The 19,318-nt window shown below is 39.5% G+C and overlaps 2 protein-coding genes across 2 annotated transcripts; both read right to left on the bottom strand.

Annotated features, from left to right (window-relative positions):
* Nucleotides 1–4,720: 4,720 nt before the first annotated feature.
* On the bottom strand, nucleotides 4,721–9,573 carry LOC308311323 (uncharacterized protein). Its single transcript, XM_080758002.1, has 3 exons — nucleotides 9,530–9,573; nucleotides 7,060–7,121; nucleotides 4,721–6,248 (listed from the first exon to the last, which is right to left on the bottom strand). The coding sequence occupies exon 3, from the start codon at nucleotides 6,210–6,212 to the stop codon at nucleotides 5,022–5,024; it is 1,191 nt and encodes a 396-aa protein (XP_080614128.1). The 5' UTR covers nucleotides 6,213–6,248; nucleotides 7,060–7,121; nucleotides 9,530–9,573; the 3' UTR covers nucleotides 4,721–5,021.
* Nucleotides 9,574–11,852: 2,279 nt separating this feature from the next.
* On the bottom strand, nucleotides 11,853–13,037 carry LOC308310588 (protein rapunzel-like; the record flags this gene model as incomplete). Its single annotated transcript, XM_080756973.1, has 1 exon — nucleotides 11,853–13,037. The coding sequence occupies one exon, from the start codon at nucleotides 13,035–13,037 to the stop codon at nucleotides 11,853–11,855; it is 1,185 nt and encodes a 394-aa protein (XP_080613099.1).
* Nucleotides 13,038–19,318: the final 6,281 nt, after the last annotated feature.

Genomic DNA, 19,318 nt, shown 5'->3' with positions numbered 1-19,318 from the left:
ATCCAAACACAACATCAGCAAATGTACAACATGCAATGTGCAAAAAGTTCAAAATGCTAAACAAAATCACGCAGGCATAAAAAGTCTAAAAATAAAAACATCATGCAAAAGTAGCACATCGTGCCAAAACATCACTGCAAACAAAGTGGAAACAGCATTACACACACATGCACACACACACATGCACACACACACACACACACACACACACCGCCTCCTGGCCGCTGCAGACCCAGAAGCTCTGTACAGAGTGAGACCCCGATATTTATTTATCAGGTTAACGCAGCACGTTAACGCCGATGTGCCCCGAGATCTTTAAACTATGAAAAGTTACTTTCGGACAAATCAGGCGGAACTTCTGGACATATCAAACGGAACACTAAAGTGTTGCGGAACACAGGTTGGGAAACACTGGGTTAGGGGAGGTGATGATATTGTGATGTCACTATATCACTGTTTTCTTTTCATTGGCACGTTTGACTGTCAAGGTTTCAGCCTCCATGAAGAAACCCTAAATACAAAGGCAAGACATCATTGCACATAACAACCACACCAAGGCTTCTAATGAAGTACTGTCACCTCATAGACACATGAAAAACTGGGTAAAAAACAGCAATCCATCTTTAAGATTTCACTACTAGATTTTGCTTCGAAAATGATGATCATCAGGTAAGCGGTATAAGCAGGGAACCTACAATAACCAGTGGGCCACTCTAACCTTGGCCAATGATAGTTTGGCATCATCATGTCAAGCTTGAAGCCCAATTCATACTTGTGTTGCAGGACGGTGATCGCGTAGGTCTGCTATTTCGACATGCTACTGAAAGTGTTTTTCCCTTAAAATTTGACTAATTTAACCCCCTCGGAATGTGGGCTCTCATCCAAAGTGTGTGGGCGGCTGATAGATTGACTATGAAAATAACAGCAGCAAGAAACAACCAGCAAACTCTCCTATCATCTCATCTAAACAGCAATGTCTGATTGTCTGGACTCCAGGTCCATCTCTTCCATTGTGATGCCTGATTTAACTGCAGTGCAGATAAACTGGATTTATGCTGTCACACACATTATCTCATCTCATGAGGAAAAGCCTGCATGTAGAATGGTTTCATCTAACATTAGAAAATAAAAGTGTTGACGGATAATTGTGGTCTTGGCTATTACTGCAATAATAAATACATTAATATTTTGCTGTTTAGAGATTGTTGACATTTCACCAGACATAAAGTTCAGTGATTTCTTTATGTCCTCAATCTCCTCGTCCAAAACCACATTGCTCGACTTTGTTCTTGCCTTGGTGATATTTTGTTTGTTCCACTAATTAATTACCTGGTAGCTAGCTATAGCCCGATGGAGCCTGATGTTGGCCTGGGCCCAATCTGGGTACCCATCGTCAAAACAAAGGAAAAACAGAGCCCTCTTTTCAGTCTGTCTCGAGAGACTGGCCTGGGCCTAACCCTGTGTCTGCTGCTGGCCTGGTAGTTTACTTTGAGAGAAACTGTCACAATTCACTGGTATAACTTTGAATGATGAAATACTGAGGATTGTTCGGATTTTTGATAGATTTCATGCCAAACAGTGTGGTGCTGCTACTAGGGAGGGAGAGGTTCAGGTTACAGAGCCCCAGGGCTTACATTTTGATCTGATTGAATACTTTATTAACAGTTTGCTGTTTGTGTTTTGTGTTTAATCGTACAGTGTACGATTAACACAAAAAACCCAAAGGGCTTGATTCCATTGTGGTCCTGTTGTGGTCCTACAGCACAGAACTTATCACACTTATGTCTTTTTTATTATGTATTGTATGTGGAACATTTACATTACCTGGTATTTTTTTCATTTTATTTAACTGAATTACTTATTATCATTGTCGATAATATTCTGAAATTGTCATACAAAAATGCCTAATAAAAACAGTATTAAAAAAAAAAAAAGGCAACACAAAATGTCTCCCCCACCTACTCCAAGGAACCGATGGATGGGGGGCCACCACTGCCACCAGCAATGAATGGTCCTGAGCAACCCTCCTCTCCTATTATATGGAGAGATAAGGGATATACGTAACAGGCCCCTAGTGCACCCAATGGTGCAGGAAAGCCATTTATCAAGGACAAGAATTCACATCCCCAATTTAGCAGAAAACAATGAGACCAGTCACATTGGCCTGTGCAAATCTGCACATAGGAGGGATGATTTAACGACCAAGGGCAGATCCGTCTAGAAGCAACTAGCAGAGATATCCTGGCACAGGGCCCCCAGGAACCGACGGGAGGATACCACAGCAGAGATATCCTGGCACAGGGGCCCCAGGAACCGACGGGAGGATACCATAGCAGAGATATCCTGGCACAGGGCCCCCAGGAACCGACGGGAGGATACCACCGGATGAACATACGATACAACTAGATAAAGATAATAATGAGAGCAGAGACTTTATGGGCTTCATTGGCTTTCAGGAAGCCTTTCTACAAATGCCTTCTGAATCATCACTTTCAAGTTTTTTTAATGTTCAAAAGTAGCAGATGCAAGCTCAAGCTTGTATATCTGCTATTTTTGAATAGCCAATGCAAAAATCTAAAATAAATGGCACACACACACACGGATGGACGCAGTCCAAAACATACTCATGTATGCATGTATGACATGTATTTGTGTCTTTACTCTTTAATACCTATAAAACATATTATTGTGGGAGCAGGTGTCTGGGGCTTGTCGAATGTATATCTCTGCCTAGAGTTGGACTTATAAGTATAGTAACTATACCACTGTCTGAACACTACAACTAACTAGTGCATCTCTTCCTCCGCTGAACAAATTAACTCCTCACTGTACCATACACAGATTGTTCCTGTTTTTGGTAGTTTGGTACTTACTGTACACTACTAACACATTTGCATTTTGCATTGCATTAGATTGATGCCATCAAGTAAATTCCGTTTACACTACAAAATAAAATCATCCATCCATCCAAGTTAAAGTACAAAAGTAATTGCAACTAAATATACTCATTATACTGAATGCCCATTACAGAAGCATGTATATCATTTTAAATTGGCTTTATTATAGATCATTAGCTAGTATAGATCGGCTATTTTCAATATACAGAAAAAATTTTGCCTCTGAGATGAATGGTGGAGTAGAAGTATAAAGTATCAAGAAATGTCAACACACAGGTCAAATTACCTTGAAATTGTACTCAAGCACAGTACTTGGGTAATTGTACTTTATTACTATGCCTCTGTTAATTACGTACACTTCTAAAATGGATAATGTATTTAGAACCATGTCACCATTTCAGCTCATAATTTCTCAAAAGGTGAACTGTTCACAAAAACCCCAAACAATGAAATGTTATAAAATATTTATTTGTAAAGAAGACTGGGACATTCATTGGCATTCACTTGTACCTATACTGTACCTATACAAGGCATAACAGGCCACAGCAGATACATTCTGATGTATTATCTGTAATGGGTCATGTAATATATATCTTAAAATAGTTCCCATTATATGAAAAGTAAAAACACAACATACCGGTAAGCATTCTATAAAGTGTCATTAGATTGTTCCTAATACTCAATAAGGCAGGACCTTCAAATCAAATTTCCAACATAGACTCAACATTAGCTGGATTATCCAATGTTTTTGTATCCATTACTGTGCACCTCCTTATAGCATGGTAGTACAAATGCACTTCAAAGATCAAAAGATCAAAGATCAAAAATCTTAGGATACAATAAATCTCAATAAACAAGTTTTTATTTTTTCTTACATTTTTTATCCCACGATTTTGCAACGCATTTTTTCACCCACTGTCAATTATCTAATGTAATCCTGGGAACTAGACTCTCTCTGCCAACCTGGGGAAAGCAACGGACTGACATGCTTCCTTCTATGAATAACGGGTCTAAGCCGCTTCTTTTCACCTGACATGGGGAAGTTTCCCGGGTTGAACGTAGCGCGTGGAAGGAACACATTATTCCAACCAGTTCCTTTCCCCTCCATCAGTCATCCGGCTGACCAGGGGGAGGATAATTTTTTTGGGAGGGTACCTACCCTAATAAACAAGATTGTAAATATCTACAATTAAAGACAGAAAGAATAGGATATGTGTGCCATTAAACTGCTATAATATTTTATCGAGGCATAACTGTGGACTCGGATATTCATAAAAACACTTAAATTCCACAATCTATTGTACAAAGTCACAGGTAAAGATGTGACACCTGTTCTGGACATTACTAAAGTAAGTAAATGAAAATGAAAGAACAAATGAAAGAAAAGAAAGGCAGACTGAATTCATTGAAGGTAAACAACTATAAATCAAATGCATTTACTATGTGTTGTTAAACAAAGTGTCAAAAAACCAATATATATATATATATATATATATATATATAGATTCAAATAGGTGGGCACCAAGGAAGAGCATCTGTGTTAAATTGGCATTTTCTTCCCAAAAAGTAAAAACATAAAATATTTGGAAAACGTTTTTAAGTAACGTAAAGTATACATGATTAGAACATGCTTAAACATTTGACAATTAAGATTCAATATTTGTACAATTGCTACAAAACCTGTATATCCACTCATTTTGGGGCATAAACAAGATGTTGAAGCATAAAATTAAGTCTGATAATGATGTACCGTGCATGTCCACATCAAGTGTACTTTACATTACATTAAATATCGTTTTACATTTTATAATTGTACAAAATAGCCAATTTTACATTGAGGTCCCCAGATGTCCTTAGTGCCAACCTATCCTGTAGGGTAGGATATCCAAATAATCTTACATTTTAATTTTCACGGCCAAATGAATTTATTTTTTTGGTTCAAGAACTACTGGTCTAGAAGGCATTTGTAGAATCTGCCTCAGGTCTGGGTTATGGCTTATGGGGTGAGACATTGAAGCAAAAGGTAATTTTTTCTGCTATATGAGAGCAAAGTCAGTGCAAACAAAGGTCCCCTGGAAGCCTGTTTGGTTGTATAGCTTGCTCCTTTTCGAGCTCTTCAGCACTTCAAGCAGAGTGAGCACAGATGTAGAAGTTCTTCTCAGTGAATTCCTCCCAGTAGTGCAGCTCATCTGTGAAGCTCCAAGAGCAGGCGAGGTCTTTGCACTGGGTCTTGACTGTGTGTACCACACAGGGACCAGGCAGCTCTGCAAACAGGAGCTCTGCTACACTGATCAGAGTAGTTTTCTTCTGGCCCTGGATCAGACGCTGGATGTTGTTCCTGTCAACAGGCTCTGGCGAGGCACTGTAGGATATCACAACATTTAATTTCTCATCGTTTGAAACGACCTTGAAACGACTTTTTCCTGTTAGACAGTGGAATTCCCCCCTGGAAAAAAACCCTGAAGGTGACCTGTATACGCGAACAGACCAAAACACCCAGTCATACTTCTTCTTCAGCTTCTCTATGATAGCATCAGCCAGCTGTTGGTTGGTTAAGTCAGAATGGTCTCTAACCAAACGACGGGAATCCAGCTCGGCCTGTTTAGGAAAACTAACAATGCAGTCCTCGATGACAACATTCATCTTGGATTGCATATCCTTCATCTTCTCGCTCCAGGTATTAAGGAGCCCTTCCACCTCATCATCATACCCCTTTAGAGCAGTGTGGCCCATCAGGGCAATGATACCAATACAGAAGAGCTTCATTAATCTGAAGCAGTAGTCCTCCACTACTCGCCGACTTTTCTCCTCATAGTTAAGAATGATCTCCAGGACAGATTCAGGACCTGAAAACGTGCCTCCTCCTGTCACTGCTTGGTAGAGGACATGAAGGTTTTGGGCACCACCAGCCCTCTCGAAGTGATCCATGAATTGCTTTTTCTTGACTTCACGAAACTTGGGCTTGGCATTGAGAATGTCCATGTACTTCCGGAATTGGTTAGTGATATTCTCCTCCACTGAGAAGTACTTGGCATCCACAGCACTTTTCTTGATCTCATCAGAGACCTTCCGCATCCCCTCGGAAACAACATCCAGACGATCACGCACTTTCTGGAACTGCTCCTTCATGAACACAGCCTCTTTGCTCTCCACATTGTCCATGAACAACATTATAATTGGTGCAGCAACGGAAAAGAAAGGGAAGAGGTCACCAATAATAGTGGCTGCTACTTCAGATCCTTTTTCAAAAACATCCATCACAGACTCAATCACGCTCTTCTTTTCTGCAACAAATTTCTGTAGCTGGTCAGACATCTTTGTTGACACGGTGAGAAAATAGTTCAGGAGAATCTAATAACAGAAAGAAATTATGACATTAGAACTATGTGTGATTTTTAAGATATAACAGAACAAATACAATACTACCAAATAGTTGACATTTAGAATAAGGATGCAACAGTTAATCAAACTAATCAATATAATCAATTATACAAAATAATCGATAATCACAGCCAACTCGGATCGTGACAAATCATGACAATGAACACAATGTTTTGGGCCGATCAAATAATTTATAAGAAACAAATAGTGTTGTCTCCTGCCTTTATTTTCTTCTTTCTAATGATTTGATCGGCCCAAAATATTGTGTTCATTGTCATGATTTGTCACTCCATCTTTAACATTCGATATTCCACTGTTACTTTCTTAGCTTACGCATGTTTCATGATAAATGCTTTTTATGTGATGTATTCCCATGCCTTGTTTTTGTTCTTGCTCTGGATTAAGAGCGTCTGCTAAATGCCTAAATTGTAACATTCTCTAATTGTATAGACTTCTTGTAAATTAAGTAATTTTTTTAATTTTTTTAACAATAATTTAACTCTCATAAAACGAAACTCTCCAGTATTTAGCTAGGGACCACCTGGAGCCCCCTCAAGGACCACCGGTGGTCCCCGGACCAATGATGGTCCCCGGACCACTGGTTGAAAACCACTGTTGTAGTCAGACTAATTTGTTGATATAAAGAATTAAACAAAGGAACAAAGCAATGCTTCTTGATTATTCGATTAATCAAAAAGGTTATCGATACAGTAATCACAAAGGAAATAATCGATAGTTCCAGACATAATTTAGAATAAATAAACGGCCTTGTTTTACTTACAGAGCTATTGAGGTCAAGTTGGACTCTGGCCTGCTGTCTTGCTGTTCAGTCCTCAGTGAATGCTGATAAGGAAAGATAGAGACAAACAGCAAAATGAGTTTCAGTGTGTGCTTATAGAACATGTAAAGCTGGCTGGGACTGGACACACCCAGTGAGTAATGCTTGAACAACACAGAGGGAATCTACCAGTGAGAGAAGACCAGTAAGGTACAATTAGGCGGGTAAATATATGAAAAAAAAGCACCTTACCCTAAGAAAATTGTAACAAAAGGTTTCTCAACTGATTTATGTAGTATTAGGTGTCCTTAATAACATACTAAAAGTTTACCAAAGTTTGACCACCCGAAAGGTGTTATCTTCAAGATGGCGTCCAAAAACCATTAAAATAGCCTAACTCCTTCATTATTCATCCTAGACAAGTACTTTTTGTGTCTAACCCTATGTTTTTGGGGTCTAGGAGTCCGTCTAGTACCGCCCAGTAATAATGAATGTATTCCTTATTGTTATGGTATCAAAATAAATCTCCTGAAAGCTTCAACAGAATGTGAAGTACGGCATTATAGAAAAGGGAAATGTCCTATTACACTGTTATAACTTAATTATAACCAATTGCTTTAATATATCATTGTACTTGTAATTGCTTGACTCAAATGTATATATGCTAATTGGATTCCTAGATAACCAAAACATAGGGTTAGACACCAAAATTACTTTTCTATGATGAATAATGGAGGAGTAATGGTTTTTTAAGAACTGACGGCGGCCATCTTGAAAAAAAAAACATCTTTCGGGTGGTCAAACTTTGGTAAACTTTGAGTATGTTATTTAGGACACCTAATACTACAAACATCAGTTGAGAAACCTTTTGTTACAATTTCTTTAGGGTCAAACCATATTTTTACCCACCTAAATAAGTACATGCAGGAGTTGCAAAATGTGTGATGTAAAAGCATTTGCTGGTTTTACATCATCAATTTCTGCTGAGGTTGATGTCAGGATACACAGCATTCTTGTGACTGTAACCATGTTGAAAATAACAAAACAACAAGTAATATAATGACTGTGTGTAACCCCCTTTAATATGCAACAGCATTTATAATTTTATTTTATTATTCATATAAGATGATGTCTGGAAACATGTTATGTCTACTTGTTTGTCTGTTGTCTTTGTGTGTTTTATTGTTCGTTCATGAAAAAACACTCCTGAGTGAACTGAGTGGTGCAACTACCGGTATACATACTAGCCCTCCTCCATGGCCTCTGTGTGTGTGTGTGTGTGTGTGTGTGTGTGTGTGTGTGTGTGTGTGTGTGTGTGTGTGTGTGTGACGCTGCTCAACAGTGCCATCCAGCAGTATCGGCGAGGTGTTGTAGCTGTCCATGCTCAGACATACAGACACAGAGACAGACGTGTATACATACATACTGTATAGCTGCGTAATGGAGCGGTTAGCTCAAAAATGAATACATTTTAAGTTGAAAATAACAAAACAAAGGTAGCTACTATGCAGCATTCATGTCTTCCCTTGTGTAAAGTTATGGCAAATAGATGGAGAATTTTAGAATACCGGTATACATGTCCTTGCTGCTGTGCGGATCTTCATTGAATTTATGCATTTGACTTTCTCTTACCCTTCACTATTGCTAGGTGGAGACGCATAGCCTAAGACGAATCATTATTTTGGCCTTCAGCATGTCAGAAAAACATTTGACAATTTGGAAAGTCATTATACAAAGGGAGGGAGTTACATTACATCATTAAAAAGTGTCATCTATTTAAGCAATCATGGCCGGGGTTGCTCCTTCCTCTCTGTCTTCATGCGTTTCTCTTTTTAAGTTTTCTTATCATATTTGTTACATAATTAATAATGATGCCTGGTCAGTAGACCGAAAGCTTGCAAAATAGATATTTTGATTGTGCGCAGATCTGAGTGTGCAGAGCTTCCCTTTGATTTTTTTGTTATCCCTTTGTGACTCCAACACCTCACTATTTACATTTTTACATAATTCATATAACATGTGTGGGCATTATTAATTTGTCTTTAAATAAAAGCAATGCTCCCGTTTCCTTTGGAATAGGTAATCTGTTGAATTAATTTGTAGTATGAAATGTATTTCCTGTCCAATCTGATGCAACTGCAATGAGAGGTAATACCCTGAGTCCCTGCGCCCTTTACAAAACAAATGTGAAAACCAGTCCCATATACGTTAATTTTAATAAACAACAACTTAAAGATGTCAATAACGACGTCGACGCAGCACTCTACTCTGTACAGTGATTCAAGAAGAATAACGAACTAATCTGTAAAGGTTTTAGGCTCTTTTATGTATCGAACGAAGTCGACAGAACGGGGTCACTAAATCTTTATCTTTGAAATGTAGGAGTACATTATTTGAGTACTACAGTATAAGAGTATAGGCTACTACAATTGCAAACAAATAGGCTACTCTGACTGAGCTGAAATGGACTCACCTTAGAAAGTTTGCGGAACAGCTAAAGTGTTTCCGCACTACGTGTCTCGGGTTACAGATCGAGGCACACCCAGAGTGACGGAGAAGAAGAAAAACTGAAAAAACTTGGGCGGTGGAAAAAAGAGTTGATGCCCAGGCCAGATGAGTCTTATAAAACAGACAACATTTTGACATGCAACCAAATGTAAAACGCCTAATCACAGGAATAGAAATGCAGCACCGCAGCGGGACACTCACCTTAACTCCGGGGGTTCTTGGACCAAATGGTGTAATTCTATGATGGGATCATGGGGTTTTATACCTGAAGAATGGTGTCTAATCATGATTTAATCATTTTTCACAATAAGAAGTCATCTGACAAGAACAGTATTGGCTGAACCCTGATGTCAATACAATACAAAATCTCAACTGAGAATACAGGTTCTGTTTCAAGATCCTGACCACAGACCAGTAATGTAAATAAGCCAACCAGAATCTCAATTTGATATTCTATAGTTGGTATACAGTCAGTGGCAGGCTGCATTCAGGTGTTACCGTGTTAATGGCAATACCAACATAAGACGGAAGTCCATGAGCCAGAGCTCCAAATGTGGGCTATGATTCCCTAATCTGAGTTCCCAGAAGTTTTCCCCAACAATGATTACCAAATGAATAGGCAAAGCCATACCTATACTACACAGTATATTAAGCTGTTTCAAGTAAAGTACCGACCCTTCCACAGGAGTATCCTTTTCATATTTATTTATTACACATTTTGTTATTTTCACCTATAGGTGAATAGGATGACACATTTTAAGAAATAGTTATCGGGACAGTGCGGGACCCTTTTCTTCTCAAGAAATAGTTATCACCATAAAACTTCCCCCAGTTTTCTGAAATTAGGCATAGGAAAATATGAAAATATGCCAGAATTTGCATAACTTTCCAGAATCAAAATCAGAAAATTGGATATAGCCAGATACAACCTTCTTATTTAATTTGGTTTGCATGTTAGAATCAAAGGTTTTAAGTAATAAATCGCTAACCCCGTCCCATCCCCCCTGTCCCACACGTGATACTAATCAACTCAAATCAACACTTTGGATCTAGTCACCCTATACATTAACCTGACTCCACCAGATGGGGGTTTGATTTGATTTTGATTTGATTATCTTTATTTTGAAACCTTCAGGTAAGACAGTCAAATAAGAAAAAAGAAAAAACAATATATATATATAACCACAATGCATGTATATTTATTTTATGAATGAAATAAGAAAAAATATAATGACAACAATGTGATCATAGGTCTTGCACCTGAAGTTCAAAAAGGAGTAGGAAGAAGTAAAAACTTATTTACTCCTACCCCCATCAGTAATTGCAATAAACATATAATCCAAATGTAACAGCATCCATACATACATACCCACGTACATGTGTCCATGTGTATGTAAGAACAATAAATGAGAAATCAAGTATAATAATTAAGAAATCAAGTATAATAATTAAGAAAACAAGTATAATAATTAAGAAATCAAGTATAATAATTAAGAAATCAAGTATAGCCCGAGATAATCAGCGTGCCTCATCCTCCACTCTGTAATAGTTAAGTAATTCATTCTTGTACATCCTCTTAAATTGTACAATGTTGGTGCTTTGTTTGAGCTCAACAGCCAGACCATTCCACAAATTGACCCCACAGATTGTTATACATTGACTTTTCATGGTAGTGTGGACAAGAAGTTTCTTCAAATTTAGCTCCCCTCTTAAATTATAGGGTAGGGTTACCTACACATAGGCTGCCTACTATCTGAAGGCATCATTCAGTATAATGAAGACCAGTGGTATCAAAATCATTAATACATTTGGTTTATTACAAATTAAGGCAGAAAATAAAAAGAGTTCTGTAGATTATATGAGAAGATTGTCTGAAGTAGGCCTACATGGGTAGACTGCTACTGCCCTAATTCTTTTGCATAAAGCAGCTTGCATGTTTGGAATGTAACTCAGTTTATTGCAGGGTATTTATTAATATAAATATTACGTGGGTTTTAACCCTAACCCTGAACACTGTAGGCTCTGAGTCGGAACAACTGAAACACAGACGCACAAAGATGAATTTGATGTGGAAAATAGCCTGCCTTTTTATCACTAGAGAAAATAAATGTACATTTATAATCATAATGTAAAAAAGAAAGACAGCAATTTACATTCCAGCCTCAACAACACAGAACAGATTACAAGCATACTGCATGTGCAACATTACAATTCAGGTATAAACATTTATGAATTGTATTTGGTATTTCCCCATTAAAACAATCTGCATTACTCTGAATTGTGCGTAACTATTCAGGATGAATGCAGAGGTAGGCTCTTTTATGTTTTCCATAGTAATAACAATCCTCATGGAAGTTGTTGGTCTCCACCACCTCCTTATAGGGGCTAACAGCGTGTACCAAACAGTTGGGGAAGCTTGTGCTCAAAGATAGGGCCACGTGCATCATGTCCCCCTTCAGCTTTTGCCCCTCAATCTGCTCCTGAATCTGGCTCTGGTTGATAGGCTTTGGGTTAACACTGAAAGAGATCACCACTTTGATGTTGTTCTTGGTCAACACGTCAAAGTAGTTAGCTCCTCCCCCACTGCCATGGTAATTTTTCCCTGCGAACCAGTTGTAGAAGAAAATGCGCTCCTTATCATTGAAGACTCTGATGGACCAATTCACCCAGTCATATTTCTTAACAAGGGAATCCAAAAGGGATTTGGTGAAGTCAAGGTCAACACTGCCAGGTGTCTGCTGCAGCTTGTGCTCCATGTCCAGCTTGGCTTGATCTGCAAAGTTCTCAGTGCAGTCGTCCACTGCAGCTTTCATACGCTTCTCCACATCCTCCATGCGCTCCTGCCACTTCTTCACCATTTCATCCCCAACTACCCCCTGCTTTAGGGCAGCATGGCCCATGACTGCAATGATGCCCACCACGAAAAGCTTCTTGAGACTCGCACAAAAATCCTCAACTGCCCTCCTGCTTCTCTGCTCTGTTGCAACTACTGTCTCCAGCATGGGATCTCCTGACATGTTTTCTCCTGTGACAGAATTGTACAGGGCATCTAAATTCAAGTCACGACCTGTGTTATCATATTGAATGAGGAACTTCTCCATCTTCTTCTCTTTAAATTTAGGCTTAGCTTTGATAAAGTCCTGGTACTTTTCATACTGACTGAGCATCTGGGCCTCTTGGTCAAAGTTCTGCCTGTTCATGGAGGTCTTCTGAAGCTCCAGTGCAATTTTATCAATCTCATCTTGGATACCCACAAGCTTCTGATTGACCTGGTCAAACTGTTCAGTCAGGTAGCGCGCCTCATTCCCATCCGGGTTGCTAAGGATTTCAGCGGAGGCCACAAAGACAGCCTCCAAGATAGGATGAAGCTGGCCCACAGTGGCTGCCAGAACCTCAGAAGCTTGCCCCATGATCTCCAGACCTTTCTCAATCTTGCCCCTGTTCTGCACGAGCCAATCTGCCAATCTGCCCATCTTTAGATAATACGTATGAGACTTACTAATCCAAATTTGGTCTGTCAACAGCCAGACTATGCAGTTTTCTGAAAGGAGAAGAAATATAAAACCACTGTAAGCGTCATTGTAGTGTGATTATATGTCTTACAGCAACATTGCCACCCAGTGCCTTTTCTTTTTAACGAAGCCAAGGGACAATAGGTTCAGTATCTAGAGAACATTGACTCTAAAGTAATATTTTCACAAGTCTTTCCTGACAAACAAACCCCACCATAAAAACACGGCCGGTCATGTCAGTACTTGCAGGCCTCCAGTTTCATGCCGCACCCTGCAAGTCTCATTTAATGACAGGGACCTGATTAGACCTTTGCTGGTATTGTCACACATTACAAATTATGAGTAAGAAGTCCACAGTCCTCTTTTTTGCAATAGTGGATGTTATGATTGAAGCCCAAATCATAAAATCTAAATATGAAACACAAAATTGTATTGTTATTACAAACAAAATGGTGTGATAACAAATGATTTAGAAAATTACAGGTTTGAAAGTAACATGTCACAGGCTTACCAGTAATTGCTGCAGTGTTGAGATCAATGGTGTCAATTTACAAGCTGTCCTCCTAATGACTATCACTGCACTAATTACGTTTTGCCTTGCAGATAATATTATTGCTTACACAATTTCTCACATTATTATTTGAACTAGCTGATCAAAAATGGGGACAAAGACATAGCTCTAGTCACGGAATGTAGAATTATAATTAAAGAATAAAAAATGTCCAATTTCCCAAACCTCTCCAAAAGGCATTTAAAAACACTATGAAGTATAAATACTTAGTGATAGATAATTTTTTGTTTCGACTTGGAAATATTAATATCCAAGCTGTTTTAAGGTGATAAGGTGAGTGTCAATAAGATAACTTCTGGCCTCTCCTTCAGTGCAATATGTTTCCTGGCTTTTCACACAACACGTAAGTGCTGCTTAAAACACCATTATGATGATCCGTTACTTTCCACTTAGCTGGTGGCAGTACCAACCTATTGAGCTCTTATGAGACCACATCCTCATGTCATGAAAATCACCCAGACCACATCCGTTGACAATATGATCTCCACGTCTGCTCAAATTGAATTTAAGCTGTTTGTCTTAAATGAGAATTGTATTGTGCAAACAAGTCAAAATTAGATATAGATGTCTCTAGAAGTCATGTCATCAAAGGTCTTCAAGCTCCCATAGTTCTTAGTCAAGGTCTGTTTTCCATAGTGATCTAACCAAACAAAATATACATTTCTAAATAAAAAATTAAATGTATTTTTGTTTTAATGCAAAAAAGACTAATTCATAATATTAATAATATTAATAATAATTAAGCACAACATCTCAAACTTACCTCACAAGTTCAAGAATGCTGTGTATACTGTCCAGTTATCCAACGGTCTAGCTGTATCATTTGAGTACTAGCCTGCATGAGATGTATATATAGTCTCTCTCTCCCTCTCTCCCTCTCCCCCTCTCTCTCTCTCTCTCCCTCTCTCCCTCTCTCTCTCGTCACTCCCCTTTGGAACTCCTCCATCCCCTCCAAGCATTCCACGGGAACCCACTCGAAGAGATGGTGGGGGCCAGGCACAGACAGATAACATCCCACTTCAGTTCACAGGAAAAGCCCCCATCTTCTAGCTGCAGAACACACCAATGATTCGGTGGAGGCAGGGTTATTTTTGTCTTCACCAAGCCGACACTGACAGGCATAGAGATGACGACTATGTGTGTCTATCCATCCAGTGTGTGTGTATGTGCGCAGGTCACTGTCACTGCTGGGCTGATCAGGGTCAACCTCTGCATGAACACTCCCTGCATGTAGCTCAAGGAAGACACCCCCCCCCTTCAAATGGTTCAAATCAGCCTCATGGTGGCACTATAACAGCCGCCTCGACTGATTGTATCATTCATTACATGTACTTGTAGACCATAATGTATACAAATAGTATATTCACCAAAATGGTGAATAGGGTCAGTTGAAAAGGATAATGTCTGTTGGTGGACAAATTGGTAGGAAGGAATTTAACCCAATAGGCTACTTTGTTCTACTGGATTCTAAACTCTCTTACCTGTGTAGATCAACATATTGTATACAAGAGAGGAAGAGATAAGAGGCAGAAGAACAGGTGCAATTTTATCATTGACAGAAATAGGACAGTATACCAACACCACAGTAAGGAGAGACCTGTGAGTGAGAGGATTTTGATACAATAAGAAAGGTATTAAAATTAATGGAAACTCAAATAAGGTGAAATAAAGTTAGGTCCACAAAGTAAATACCATCTCTTTAATGTAGGCATGGAGCTTTCATTAGAGATTTCACTAAACACTTTTTGCTACATGCACTGTAGTAAACAGACTATTGTGAATCATACCAAAAGTAACACTAAGCAGTAGCTGCTTTGCTGTTTACACAAAAGTGCTCTTTCAGTCCACATAGCTGCATTGCAGCAATGAGTCATGGTAGTGAATGCCTGTAACACAAAAAAATAGAACGTTGTTACCACTAAAGACATGGCTTAGAGACTGTCATCCTGGATTTGAACTACTCCCATGGGACAGTGTGGGCTGGAATAACAGGTCCTGGGAAGCCACAGAATTGAAAGTGTGTGTTCTTAAATCTTTATTTATCTAGGAAACAATTCTTCCTTAATGCTTTGCTTAATGCTCAAATATTTTATTCACACATCAAAAAACTTTTAAATACATGGCTACTGAGGTGCTCTAGACACACAGTGTGTGTGTGTGTGTGTGTGTGTGTGTGTGAGAGTGTGACTTAAGGCTGTACCCTAGCCCTTATTTTAGGACTCGAACTTGGGCAGGAATTTTCGAGTGAACATTCGGACCAATCATGACAAACACAATTTTTCGGGCCAAACAAAGAATTAGAAAGTAGATAAAACAGCAGGTTACAAGTCTATGGTTACAACACGTTGTGTTCTTTGTAATTATTTGGTCCAAAATATTGTGTGCGTTGTCATGATTTGTCACGACAGGAGTTGGCTTCATATACGACGCTTAAAGGTCTTTAAATAAATAAGTTTTGAAATGCCTATGGAGAAAATTAAATGGAGAATAATTTCCTGGGCCACTAGTCGTTCTGAAAGGGGGAGGGACTGAGACACTCTATTGTGCAAAAGGATGCCTGTTTAACAGATTAAATGTAATCAGCATAGGGCGCAGCAGGGAATTGAACCCCATCCCAGTAAACCAGGAGCTCCATGCCTGTGCCAAAGTGCTTTGTTTGCGACGCAACGCAAAAACCTACCCTTGTAGGAGCCCTACCCTACCCTGGCCTACCCTACCAGCAGCAAAGAATACAAAAACAGATACTTACCCAGTTACCGTGAACCATCACGTTCTTCTGCAGATGACAGGCAGTGTCCACAAGTTAGGTGAAATGAGGTGAAATGACAGAACCGGCCGAAATTGTGGCAGTCGACGCAAAAGACGCAACGCAAACGAGTGCAACAGCAGGCAGCCCGACACGACGCAACCGCAGGAAGCCGGAACGCAAATGTACGTACGAGAGCAACACCATCAGTAGGCTACCCTGCAGAACCACACCAGCGACAGCAAAGGACAATAAACAAGTTTGTACTTACCGCAGCAAGCAGCTCTTCCCAGCAGCAGCTATAGTGTACAGTTCCTACCTCAATGTCTTGTGCAGGGAGGGGGGGGCATCGGTCTGGGACACTTCTCCAGGGTAGGGTGGGGGTCCTCGGAAGCCTAAATTGGTGGGGCTGTGGGGCCCACGGACATGGCTCGTCTCAGGGTCCAGGGCTTGGTGCTGCCTCCTACACCACTGGTGCAGTGACTCTTCATATTCTGGAATTACATGAAGAGAAAAGATAAGTGTCATTAGTGTTATGTAGACCTACATCACATTAGAAACACATGTGGCTGTATAGCCTTGTCAGCCCCCACAACCCATTATTTTATAATATATAATTATATATAATAGAATACATCAATATTAATTATTAAACCAAAAGTTCAAACATAAATCATAAATCAAATGCTTTCAAAATAAACAAACAGTTGATCCAAGTTAAGACACCAAGCCTATATGACTCACCGAAGAGTAACCAAAGGTTGTCACAGTGGACAGGACCATGCTGCTGTCAAACATTTCAGCCATCTTGCATAGGTGGGAGTGGGAGTGGGGAGTGTAGGAACTGATGTCACCTTTATACTGCCTTGATTGACAGTTGACATGGGTTGCCATTTGCGGGTTGCCATGTTGGCTGGGTTACATTTACATTGCCAAGGCAAAAAGCAACAATACAATCAAAACTAAATGTATGTACATTTGAATTGAAAGTCAGAATATTCAATAAATCAGTGTCACACACACACACGCACATGCATATGCACACACACACACACACACACACACACACACACAGACGCAACAGCGCAGCGAGAGAGAGAGAGAGAGAGAGAGAGAGAGAGAGAGAGAGAGAGAGAGAGAACTAACCTTTTTCTCAAATTGTGCCATGCTGGTGTGTGTGTGTGTGTGTGTGTGTGTGTGTGTGTGTGTGTGTGTGTGTGTGTGTGTGTGTGTGTGTGTGTGTGTGTGTGTGTTGCTGATTGGCTGATTGGCTGCAGGCCCATCACCAAATTAATGTGCACAGGGGATTTTGGAGAGAGACACCTGGGACAGCACAACAAGGAGATAGACATAACTTCTGACAGGAATGCACGAGAAACTTACTTTTTAACATATATCACATTCTCGCCGAGATATATTTTCGAGTTAATAAAATAAAATAAAAAACGAATGGTTCAAATGCATTAATTAAGATTCGAGTGCCAACCCTAACGAGCGAACATTCAAACCTTGAATGTTTGGGGACAGCCTTAGTGTGTGTGTGTGTGTGTGTGTGTGTGTGTGCGTGTGTGTGTGTGTGTGTGTGTGTGTGTGTGTGTGTGTGTGTGTGTGTGTGTGTGTGTGTGTGTGTTACTGCCGCGGAGGAAAAGCTATGGAAACCTTTGAGCTGCGCCTGCCTCATGGTGATCAAGCACCAGCAATGTTTAATCAATAGCCTCACGTTTCTAGTTGACCAGTTAGTAAGTCTTGAATTTATACAGCTTGTCTAAGCGCAGTTTCCTGAAATCAGTAGCATGATACCATTTTAAAGTTATTATAATCTGATTCTACATTCTACAGAAAAAATACCACCCTCCCAGAGCCTTCTTCTTTTTGATTGAGCCAAGAGACAATTATGTTATTATCTAGACAACATTGAAGCTGAAGTCATATATATGACTAGTCATGTCAGTACTTGCAGGTATCCTGGAAGACGCATTTTAATGAGAGTGTCTTGATTATATCGTTGGTGGCCTTGGCACGCATTACACATTTCATCAAAGTACACAACGTAGGTACTAGGTACACAGAAAACCTGTATGGCAATGCAGGATTACAGTATTTGATTACAGTAAGACATAACAAACAGAATCCACCTCTAATAACTGGCATGTTCTGCAGGCATCCAATTTCATGCCATGTCATGGCCACACGCAACAACAGCTCTATTGGATATTCTTGATAGGCTGCAAACACACATTAAGCCGCTATTCACTGTAGCCTACATTTTTTTATATTTAATGATAGACGGTACACACGCTCACTCATTCAGAGAGAGTGTAGATATCTATCGCCAGCAGCTGAGTACTTTTGATTATATATTAGTTTTTATTATAATCATGACAGTATAACACAAATAACAGCACTTTGGTCGACCATTGGTCGTTGTAATATGTGCTCTATGAATAAAGTTTGAGTTGAGTTGAGAGTTGAGGAAGTTATTAGCAGTAAAGACATGGCTTAGACTAGAGACCATCTTCCTGGATTTGAACATGTGGGCTGAAATGACTAGAAAGAAGAAACAGTTGCGGCAGAGTCCGAGAAATAGATGATGAGAACTGGGATACAAGGAAAGAGGAATGCCTCTAGATCTTCAATTTTCACAATTTTTGCATGACACCATTGTACGACTAAGTATAAAATAATGCTTAAGTGGTTAATCAATTTGTTGACATACTAAAACTGCTGTTTCAATCACAACTAATGAGACGAGTACAGAACAGTAGTTTGTGAACAGACCCATGAGACAAAAATGTAGAACAAATGTTTTCATCATGTGGAATATGGGAAATGTATTTGATTCATGCAGTTACAACTTTGCAGCAGCAGCACCGATGGTTAAAAAAGGGAACTAGAAGGAGAGAAGATGTCAAATGATTTGCCCTT

Source organism: Protomyctophum bolini (genome assembly GCF_963924005.1).
Source record: "Protomyctophum bolini genome assembly, chromosome: 23".
Taxonomy (NCBI): Eukaryota; Metazoa; Chordata; class Actinopteri; order Myctophiformes; family Myctophidae; genus Protomyctophum; species Protomyctophum bolini.
The sequence above is the reverse complement of the archived record's forward strand: the minus strand, read 5'-3'. Positions and strand labels throughout refer to the sequence as shown.

Coding starts and splice junctions, on each gene's coding strand:
- LOC308311323 (XM_080758002.1), bottom strand. CDS start 6,212: ATGTCTGACCAGCTACAGAAATTTGTTGCAGAAAAGAAGAGCGTGATT.